Source organism: Aotus nancymaae, unplaced genomic scaffold (genome assembly GCF_030222135.1).
Source record: "Aotus nancymaae isolate 86718 unplaced genomic scaffold, 86718_ANA_hifiasm-v0.15.2.pri h1tg000064l_0, whole genome shotgun sequence".
Lineage (NCBI taxonomy): Eukaryota > Metazoa > Chordata > Mammalia > Primates > Aotidae > Aotus > Aotus nancymaae.
In genome coordinates this window covers 14,647,442-14,659,141 of record NW_026988478.1, presented here as the reverse complement: position 1 = coordinate 14,659,141, position 11,700 = coordinate 14,647,442, and the positions used below count along the sequence as shown (strand labels likewise).

Here is an 11,700-nt window from a genome sequence, read left to right as displayed (position 1 = left end):
TAATGATGGATTTGTTACTTTTAATCTGTAATTTTATCACTTTTTTGTTTTGTACATTTTGAGTCCCTATTCGGTGCATGTACTTTTTTGAATTTTTACTTGTTTCTCTTGAGAAGAGCCTTTACCATGGTGACACATTTTGTTTGAAAAAATGTGTGCTTCTTAAGGTCATTTTTTTCCTGAATTAATATATTTAACCCTGTTTTCACTGGTTCATTGTGATCTTATGTATTTTTTCTTCTTTTACTTTCAACTTTATCAGCTTTTATTCTTTTACTTTCGATCTTGCCGTGTACTCATTTTAAAACTTTATTTTGTGACTAGCATATAGCCGGATGTTTTCCCACCCAGTCTGACTATCTGTATCCCTTGGCTGGACAACTGAAATTATTTTCATTTATTTTTATTAGTAATCCATTAAAATTTGTGTTTCTTACATTACTTGGTAGTTTTCTGTATCCTGACTTTTCTGTGTTTCTTTCTTTTTGTACAAATTTGAATTTGTTTATTTTCTTATTCTATCTTTCCTTCCACTTATTTGGACTATTTTTGTAGTGGCTACATTTGAAATATTACTATGTATTTGGACCACAACTACTATTCGGACTTACCAAAGTCCAAAGTTAGTCTTATTCAGATGTCTTTCCAGACCATACACAAACTTAAAATATTTGCTATTCTGAGAACCAGTCTCTAAAATACCTTTTATTTTTGTTCATTATTTTAGTTTTTAATCTAATCACAACAGACATTAGCAACATTATAATTGCATGAAATGTTTGTTTAAATTTGCATACATGTTTTCCAGTTTCGTTTTTCTCATTTTCTCCTTCTGTACTGGGCAGCTTTCTTATTTTCTGAAATACATACAAGTTTCATTAGTGAAAGTTTGCTGAGTAGACTATATTAGGGTTTGCTTATTTAAACATGTCCTTATTTCGTCCTCATTCTTAAAGGATATTTTGCTGAATATCCTGTTTTAGGTTGATGGTTGTATACGTTAGCATTCAGATGGCATTCTTTCACTGTCTTCCAGTGAAAGAATTTCTCTTTTTGAGAATCTTGCTTCCCATTTTAATTGTTTTTCTGTGAGTGATTTGCATTTTTCCTCTACGTGCCTTATGATCCTTTATTTTGTCATTGGTATTCTGCTGTTTGACTACAATATGCCTAGGTGTGGATTTGGTTTTATCTATGGTGTTTGATATGAGTTTTGCATCCGCTTTCTGAAGATTATTGCCTTTCATCAGTCATGGAATATCATCAATCATTATCTTAACTTTTTTTTTTTTTTCAGAGACAGAGTTTCACTCTTGTTGTCTAGGCTGGGGTGCAATGGCGCGATTTTGGTTCACTGCAACCTCTGCCTCCTGAGTTCAAGCAATTCTCCTGCTTCGGCCTCCCAAGTAGCTGGGATTACAGGCACCCACCACCACAGCTGGCTAATTTTTGTATTTTTAGTAGAGATGGGGTTTCACTATGTTAATCAGGCTGGTCTCGAACTCCTGACCTCAGATGATCCACCTGCCTTGGCCTCCCAAAGTGCTGAGACTACAGGTGTGATCTACCATGCCCAGCCTACCATTAAATACTGCCTCTCCTCTATTCTTTCTCTTCTTTCCTTCTAAAAAGTCAATTAACTAATTCTTCACCTTCTCGCTGTCTTTTCTATGCTTTCTATTCTCTGCACTGCATTGTGAGTAACTTTTTTTTTCTCTATATAATATATATTTTGTTAAAAAACAAGTCTAGTTCTGTGGTGGAGGCGATGGGGGAGCTGGAGGCATCCCGAAGGGCGGCATGCCTGCCACCCCCATGCCGATCATGGTGACAGAGTTAGAAGGGTCCATGGGAGGCGGCGGAGGAGGGGGCGGGGCATACATCATGCCTGAGGAACCAGGCTGTGGAGGCCGTGGAGGGGGAGGGGCCCCAGGCGGCAGAGGCGGCTGGACCCCGGGGGGCAGGGGCACCATAGTGGGGTTGCCTTGTATCTGAGGGGCTTCTGGAGAAGCTGCGGCAGCCGCCTGCTGCTGTTGCCATGGCGGGATGGACCCTGTGCCAGCGCTCGTTGTGGTAGTCGTCGTATTTTGCTGCCATGGCAAGGGGGTACTGGAAGCCATACTGCTGCTGGGCAGAGGGAGTGGCGGAGGCTGCTGCTGCTGCTGTTGCCATGGGGGAAGAGGACCAGAGGGAGGGGGCGGGGGCGGGGGCTGCCCACTGGGAGGCGGCAGCAGCGCCGGCATCATACCTTTTCCTTGATGCAGGTGATAGACCCCAGAGCCCACCGGCGTACTTCCCAGGTACTGATCCATTGGAGGAGGGCCGTGGTGCCCAGGTGGGTGGGGGTCCTAGTTCATCGGAAGTGGTGGTGGCTGCATCCAAGGGGGTGGGGGTCCATTGGGGTTATGTTGCATGGGATGTCCGCCATGCCCACCTGTCAGGCTGGGTAATGGGTGTGGGAAGCTGTGAGGGCTGCCTCTGGGCCCACCAGGACCACCTCCATTCATGCCGTGGTAAGGCTGACTCTCTGAAGGGCCAGAATTCATCCAGGGTGGGCGGCTCTGGGTGGCGGACATGAGAGATGGTGGAGGTGGGTTGTTGGCGGGAGCAGCAGGACGAGGTGCGCTGGCCAGGGGTGTGGTGGCAGGTCCAGAGGTGGAGCCCACAGATGCTGGGACGGGCGCTTCACCCAGTTCAGCCATGAGGGACAAATATTCTTTATCCATCCATGCTTTATCCTGAGCTGATTGGGGATCACCAGGCCCTTGGAATTTGCAGTCTGAAGTGATGTGGCCAGCCCCTCCACACTTGGTACACACTGTGGTGTTGGTAATGCTGCAGGTCTCTGAAATCTGCCAGGGTCTTAAGATCCTGTTGTCGTTTTCCCGAAGGGTCCCATTCAAGCAAGCCAACTCCTGAAGCTGCATCTTCAGTAGATCATTCCGGTCTTCTGGGGTCTCGATACTCTGCTTCAAGATGTTTCTTATCTGTTCCACTGCCTTTTTGACATTCTCCATTGTATTGGCGGTGACCAGGGCATGAAGTGGCTCATCTTCTCCCGGCAACATCTGGCCGTCTTTGCGCCCAACCTTCCCTTCTTTCACAGATCCTTTCCCCCGCATCATAATCGTGGCATTGCACTCCTTCTCTATGTTCTTTAGGGTGTGCCCTCTGGGCCCAATAAGCAGCCCCACAAAGTTGATTTCTGGGTACTCATCTTGTGGAATCATGACTTTATCACTCACACGTGTTGCTGGAGGTTTATCATCTGCAGGTGGCTTAAAATCCGGGTTGAGTGCAACCATCTCAGTGATGAGGTTGTGCCGCTCCTCTTCCAGCTTTTTGCGGGTGCGGAACTCTCGGGTGTTAAGCCGCTTCCCCTCGCTATTGCAGATGGGCTCAGGGGAAGGGGACCCGTCCTCAGGGTTAGTGGGGACGCCCAGGTCTCCTGTGCGCAGTTTACGAGTCAGGTCTTCTATCTGCAGTTGCACTATGTAAGCTCTTTCTTGTTCTCGAGTAAGTCCAGGGGGAATAACTGCAGGCATTCCTGGAATCACCGTCTTCTGTTCCATTGCGTCTTGGTTCCAGCGGCTCCTCTTCCGCTTCTTACTTGGGCTCTGGTCGCCATGGCGCCCCCGGGGACCGGCACAGGCGGCTGCTTTTCCTCGGCGACAGCTTCTCCTTCGCAAACCTCCCGGGGTGGGGGGGGGGAGGGGACCCGACTGCGTCACCATAGCGCACAAAGAGGGAGGAAAGAGGGCGCCGCAGGGGCGGGCCGAGGGCAGCGGGTCGGGGCCTGGATTGGGCCGGGCCGAGGAGAAGGGTCGAAATCGGCGGCCTCCGATTGGCGGAGCCTTGGTCCTTCTGGATCGTGCTGGGATTGGCCGAACCGTTAGGCCTGGCATAGAAATGGCGGCGAATCCGATGGGCTGGGAGGTTTCGCAGCACGGACTTCATTCGTTCGTGAGTAACTTTTCAATATCTATTGCACCATTATCTAATTTTTTCTTCAGCTGTGTGTAATCGACTGTCCAATACTTTGAGATTTAAATTTAAATGCCTGTATTTTTTTATTTTTAAAAGTTGGTTTTATTTAAATCTTTCTGGTAATTTTATAAAGTCTTTTGTTGCTTGATAAATAAAAAGTTGTTTATGAAAAATTATATATTTTTAAGAAATATATCATACCTATTTTATATTCTCTATCTATCTTAGAATTATTCCAATAGTAAAATCATCAAGACCCTAACTTTATGGATTTTTGTTTCTGCTAAATTCACTTATAGCTGGTTATTTTCTTGTGTGGTTGGTAATTTATTTCCTTGTGTTGCTGTTGTGAGCTCCTATTTTGTTCAACTTAATCTCTAGGAATCATGTGAGACTAAACTGGCAATACTTTCTTTCAGAGAGAATTTGTGTTTCCTTCTTGGAGCTGGGAGTAGGGTGCTTCTAATCTCAGATCTCTTTAGCTTTTTTGGAGGATTCATACTAATGCATATTGCCCAGATTCAGCTCCCTCAACTTGCAGCAGTGACAAAATTTAGCCACCCAAGTCCTGTGCTACTGTTGAAATTTACTCTAAGATAACTCCAGATTTGGTGATGTTGTTCACCTATCTGGCTTCAGTTTCAGCTTGCTACTCCTTTTTTATTCCTTTTTATCTCTTTAAATTTTTTCTTACTTTTTTATATTCCCCTCACTACATTAGAAAACTGTTGTTGTTGTAGTTTACCCAGGATCAGTGTGTCCCTAGTCCTATGTATTACCAAGATCTGATATCCCAGACCTTTTTCACTTACAGCAGTAAACATCTCTCAGGGGCTTTATTCTCACATACGCTGTTTCAGCGCTTACCATGTGCCAAGCTCTGTACTGGATGCTGTAGAGAATAATGCTCTTGTTCTTGAGAGCTTGGAATCTGATGGGAAAAATGGACATGTGCGCCAGAAATGATTCTATAAGGCACTCTGAGATGCATGCTGAAACAGCCACAACCACCAAGCATGGCAAAGGCTAAGGAGGGAGGACTTCGCGCTCCCTGGGGAAAGCTGAGACTGTGAGGCGCAAGCTCATGCATTGAATATAAGCTTCCATTTCATAACAGTCCAAGGGTGTACTGCTGGGCAGAAGTTAAATCAAGTCTCTTTCATGTTAAGAGCAACTGATGTTAAGGGCGTAAGCTTACTGCAGAAATCTGAGGAAAAATTCCAGACAGCCCATGCTGTTCTTCTAGTCACAAACCTCCACTTGTACTAGGAAATTATTTAGAAGGTGCATGGCTGAGTAAAGATGGAACACATTTAGGTATTCCAAATATTTCCCAGGAAGAAATAGCCAATACTTACACTGCTATTAAAGACAACTTCTAAAGTGACTACTGGTGTTTTCTATTATAACCTTATTTTAAGAGGGCTGTAACTTGACTGTAAAAATTCCCCCTGGGTAAAAACTTGGCATACCAGAGTGCTCCCTTTCAATAATGCTTGCTTTTTTTTTTTTTTTTAAACAGATTTGTTTTACAGTAGCCAAGGTCTTTCAAAGTCAAAAAAAAGACCACAAAGCTCTTAGTATTGGAGAGAATTGATTCTTTCTATGGATGTTTGCATTCTGTACTGCATGGAAGATAAAAAATAAATAAAACAAGAATCAAACCTATTTGTCTCCTTAATGTACAAAACAAATGCCCAATTTTAGATAACCGTCTTCATGCAGTGTGCCCAAAATTACAATAACAAAGCTATATAATGTCTACTAAAGGAAAGAGTGTTTTGTAATTTTATTTTTTAAGTAACAGATGCAGTTGTAAGACACCAGCTGGCTAAAGTAATATAACCCAATAGATGAACTTACAAAGAAGCAGACAGCAGTTTTGCTATTTCTACTGAGTCAGATGAGCTCTACCAAGATAGTGAATAATATTGTAAAACCTCCAGTGATAATAAAAAAATTCAATATGTTTAATACTATGCATCATGTGCTTTGCTTTAAAGAACAAAAGAAAACAGTGAGGGATGGAGAAGATATTCTACTCAATGGGCATCATATAAGGCATAAAGCACTTGAGATAGGAAGCTGAAGCTGTTGTGTTTTTTTGGTAGCCTCCATTCCCACATGCTTCTTTTCTTGAAGTGCTGAATGCAATTCCAGTGACTAAAGATACATGATCTGAGTATGAGTAGGTGCCACAACAGAGACAAAGCCATCTGGTCTACCGCTGAAGGAAGTGCAGGCTCTACTCTATTTCGAGTGAGCTGACATGTGTATCTACAAAGTGGTGCCTTTCTAAGAATTATTAAGGTTAAATTTTCTTACATACAATTGAGTTTTAACTCATTTATCAGTTTTAGAATCTGACTGCAGAGTAAGATGTGACTTTGTGTTCTATGTTAACAGAAATCATAGTAGGAAAAATGTGTGTTCTTACCCTTTAAAGTTATAGAGATGAGAAGGAAATTATAAAATAGAATTATAGAAATAGAGATTAGTGGTTGCTGTTGCCAGGGGTTAAGGAGGGCAGGTAGAGAGGGCAGTGGATGTGGCTATGAGGGCAGTGGATGAGGGATTTTTGTAGTATTGGAAATGTTTTGTATCTTGCCTGCATCAATGTCAATATTTTGGTTGTGATACTGTGCTATAGTTTCTAAAGATATTACCACTTGGGAGAAACGTGTACAGAATTCCTCTATATTATTTTTTACAACTTAATGTGAATCTATAATTATATGAAAATAAAAAGTTTAATCGAAAATAATATCAGGTTTACTTTAATAATACATATAATAAAAAGCGAGACCAGTAACAACATGGAATCTAATAGAAGAGGGATCAGTAAGTTATGGTCCACAGGCCAAATCTGGCTCACTGCTTGTTTTTATAAATAACCTTTTACTGGAACACTGCTATCTTACTAAATTATCTATTGTCTATGGATGCTGCTGTGCTACAACAGCAAAATCAAATCGTTGCATTGGAGATGGTATGATACACAAAGCCTAAAATATTTACTATCTTGCTTTTTACTAAATATATTTGCTGATGTAGAATATAAACTAGGCTGGGCTGAGTGGCTCACGCCTGTAATTCTAGCATTTTGGGAGGTTGAGGTGGGTGAATTGCTAGAGTCTAGAAGTTTGAGACTAGCTTGGACAAAATAGGGAGACCCCGTCTCTGTGAAAAATAAACAAATAAGCTGGGCATGGTAGTGCGTGCCTGTAGTCCCAGCAACTTGGGAAGCTGAGGCAGGAGGATCACTTGAATCCAAAAGGCTGAGGCTACAGTGAGTTATAATCACACCACTGTACTCCAACCTGGGCAACGGGGCAAGACCCTGTCTTAAAAAAAAAGAAAAGAATATAAACTCTACCAGGGAAAGTACCTTGTCAGCTTTATTTATCACTGTTTCTTAGTACATTACCTAGCACATTGTGGGTACACAATCATCGTTTGCTAAATTAAGGAAGCAACATACTAAGGAAATTTGAGTGTGCTAAGAAGAGGATGAGTGAAAGAATGTAAAAACATCATCTTGGGATGATGACCGTACATTTTCTAAAGCCCATGGCAATGAAAAGCAATGCCACCTGCCTTTTATAGACTGATAGAAGAAGAGGATTGTAGGTCTCACATAAGTCCACAGGATCCATGTGAGACCAATGAAATGAAAAGAATTTGTAAAGGCATGAATTAACTGTGCAGAGGGTTTAATGTAATTCTAATTCATCATTGGTCAGGCATCTTACTTCCTTTTAGGTGTATAACATGGAGCAACAGTTCAGTCTTTGAGATATGCTTATAGTTAAGTCACTAAAACTGATGAATTTGATCAGAAGATTTCTACCTGTTTCAGGGGAATGCTCCTATTATCTCATTACACTGGCACACTCCTCTCACTTTGTTCAAGAGAAGAATTATTAAAAACAGGAGTGAAAAAAAATCCAAACTTTTAAGTTGACCATAATTTTGAAATTTTGATTATGTCAGTGAAGATTTCAATTTAAATGGACTCTGGCAAATACTCTGTATGGTGAAAATATTTTTTGATAATATCAAGAATAAACTTCAAATTGTTTGCTAAACTTTGACTTCCTCCAAAGCAGGAATCACATTATCATACTGTAGTCTCAAGAATAGTTTCCAGGAAATACAGTTGCTGCTGAGCAGATGAGAAGAGGAAATAATGAAAGCAGAGTCTGGAGCCAGACAACACTGGATTTGAATCTCTGGGCCTGGAACAATTTAATTTTCCTTGCTGGGGCTCATCTGAAATGAAGCAAATGATTCCTGTCTCATAAAGTTGTTCTGAAGATTAAATCAGGTTGGAGAGTGCTTGGGCTATGGAATATACTCATAGACACTCAGCAAAAGTCAGTGCCCTTTCCTTGGACTAAAAGACAAAGGAAATAGGGATAAGAGAAAGGAGCACCTTCCGGGATCTGCAGTCAGCAGAAAGGAATGCCTTGCCTGCGGGACCCTATCTCCTAGCTGTTTCCCTTGGAAGGAGTAGGACTCTCATTTGTGTTGTACCTGCGACATTGTTGCGCAGTGTATCTAAATGATTGGGCGAGTTGTGGCAGCTCATGCCTGTAATTCCAGCACTTTGGGAGGCTGAGGTGGGTGGATCACTTGAGGTCAGGAGTTGGAGACCAGCCTGGCCAATATGGCAAAACCCCATCTTTACTAAAAATACAAAAGTTAGCTAGGCGTAGTGGTGTGCGCCTGTAATCTCGGCTACTCGAGAGGCTGAGTCTGGAGAATCGCTTGAACCTGGGAGGCGGAAGTTGCAGTGAGCTCAGATCATGCCACTGCACTGCAGCCTGTGACAGAGTGAGACTCCATCTCAAAAAAAAAAAAAAAAAAAAGATTGGTCTCCATGATATTTCTAAAAGATCATTTTGTTCATGAAACATAACGTAGCAGCCTAAACAAATCAAACAAACAAAACCCTCTGTTTGTGTGGTTTGTGTGTTTGTTGCTGAGAAGAAGTTTCCAATACAACTCTCCTTTGCAGGTGCTGGCCTAACAGGAATGACTGACAGCAACTGACCATGCTGGAATCCATTCATCTAGTTTCTTGAGGTACCCTCTGCCCTCCATTTTTGGTGCCCTATCTAAACCCACAGGAAAATGGTTTCCCAATTTGTTTGATTAAAATGATTATTAAAAAAAATACTCTTGGTTACAAAAATTATTTCTTATACCTGGAGTCCTTTCCTTTTATCACGTTAAACACGAAATGATAAGAAGCAGCATTCTCTTGAGAGGCAGTGTTTTTGTACTTCCCAACACTGAGGGTTTGACCGTGAGTCGGTTTCTGCAGCAGCTCTGTTTTGTTGCTGTTACAGACCACCCGTCAATGACTGTGGCCAGTTTACGAATTCGGCATGAAGCAAAATTATGATGAAGCGCGTTACTGTGGATAGCAATTCATTATTATACTAAAACATCTTTGAGAGGAAAATGTGACAAGAAGAAAGGTAGACAGAAGGTACTGTGACTATCTGGGGATTATTACCTTACCTAAACTAGGGAGAAATAATAAAGCAAGCTTCAGACTGTGGACTGTGTCAGCTCTGGATAAATAGCGAATCCAAGAACACAAGCTTACCCTGTGACAAAACTACTTAGCAGCCACCAGGCAAAGTGAGTGCGGGGCATACACCAGCTTTGCATTTTTAGGAAATGTTTTAAAATTATTAAATACAGCCGGTATTTTTTCCGGCATTTCCTTTTGCAGCTCTAATTTCCAAGACCAAAAGCCACATTGCTAGAAAAATAATCCACCCCAGATCTCCTGTTTTCTCTTCCCCAAATGGCTGTTAGTTTTACTCTGAATTATTTTATTCACTTTACAAATAAATGTTAAATATTATAGGAAGAAACAGAACTGAGGAATGGGGTACTTCCAGCTGGTATGTTAATTGGACACTGTTTATTCAACAGCAGCATTAAGAATATAAAAACCTCATCACCAGTCTTCTCTGGAAAGAAAGCCTCTGCAAATAATAGCGCTTATGTAAAACTTAAGGACTGAATGTTCCTTGTTTATGAGTAACATAGTATTAGCATATTAAAATCATTACTAACCAGTGCTGGAAGATGTGTTCCGAAGCCTGTCAATGTGCTAATGGTAGTAGTCTTGGAAACTCCACATCTGCCACAGGATTAATTACTCACATAAAACATTATCATTTCCCACATCTCCTATGAGAAGGAGCTGCTGCTGGAGTGATTAATGGCTCCGAATGATATACAAAGAAATAAATAGGAAGGGGACCCAGTGGAGGGAGAGATCTGCTCTTGACTCACACCAGAACAAGTTGAAGGACCTCAGTGGTGTAACATTTATTTCTCGAGGCCTTTAAGCAATTAAAAAGAAATATCTGGCACAAGCGCTCAGAAACTTAATTGTTTAGATGGCCAATGCTGCCCTCCCCCAGAGGCCTTTACGTAGGAGAGGATGAAGGTGGAGGGAAAGGTAGGTCAGAGTGAAACTGGCCACTCTTAGAGGTAGGTGAACTGGCTGCTGTTTGTTGATGCCACGTTTTCTAGGTCCTTCTGTCGGCATTCCTTATTCACTGAAGCTCAGCTCAGAGGTGACTTCCAAGGTCTGCACTGGCTTCTCTCCTCACTGCTATACCTTCTGTTAGATGTCAAGCTGAGGCAGATTCAATTTTGAGAGTTGGAGGCAAAGAGAAGCGGAAGCATTTGAAAGACAATTTATTGTTTACAATTAAAACTAGGGGATTATAGTTCAAAGGTGAGAACCCAGTCTGCAATTAAGGCCTGAAAGAAGACTTAAACAAGCTATTATATGACAATTACCACAAATGGGAACAGGAGGTAATCTGTTGATTGCGTCCCTGAGCACCCTTCCATGTTGTCCATCATTCCAGCCAAGCACCTCTGTCAATCCCTACACTACCTCCAGTTCGCAATAAATTGGCCAGCCTAATTTTTGTTTGTTGGTTTGTTGATTGTTTTTTGGCTCTTCTGCGTTTCAGAAAAGAGAGAAATTGACTTTCCAAACACGACCAGTCCTTGAGTTTAGAAAATGCACCCCATTTCTTTGCTTCTATCTTTCCTTTATTTTCCATAGGCCTTTTCTGGGGGACAGACTTTCACAATTGGTATTTGGGAAGTTAAATCTATAAGTGCTAAAGAAGTCAAGACAATCTTCAAAGTGTTTCAGCATCATTATAGAGACACAACTATAGAGAAGTTAATGGTCATTTAAATTGATCAGCTGGATATCAGATGATGAGTGGTTTGGAACTGGAGCTGCCTGTGGATGTGGGTTTCAGTAAACAAAGGTAAAACCTGACCAGCTGATTGGCTAAATTTATAAGCCCATGAACCTGTGGAAATGCTACATATGCAGGTGACAAAGATGAGCACTGTGGGGTTTTCAGGGAAAATGGCATTAGCGGGGCATCCTGTTGAGTTTTCTTACCCCCTGCTAAATGTCTGCAGCTTTGATTAAGCATTTAAATGCTACTCTTTCTACAGAAGATTTGAGAGAACCTGCTAGAACCTCAAGTTGTGTTCTTAAAGTGTCTCCATCTTTAACTCAGTCGAGTGTTATCTTTTCATTAGGTAGATCCAGTGTAGCTCACTGGCACTCTGATTTTCCAAGGACTTACATAAGCTTGGGCAGAATCATCTTAGGATTGAGGTAACGACGAGGTGGCAGTGGAAATGAGG

The 11,700-nt window shown here is 41.9% G+C and overlaps 1 protein-coding gene across 1 annotated transcript; it reads right to left on the bottom strand.

The window, feature by feature from the left end:
- Positions 1–1,748: 1,748 nt before the first annotated feature.
- Positions 1,749–3,587, bottom strand: LOC105716263 (splicing factor 1-like). The gene is given in 1 exon segment (XM_064366110.1): positions 1,749–3,587. A coding segment is annotated over 1 exon segment (1,824 nt). The 5' UTR covers positions 3,573–3,587.
- Between the last annotated feature and the right edge of the window lie 8,113 nt (positions 3,588–11,700).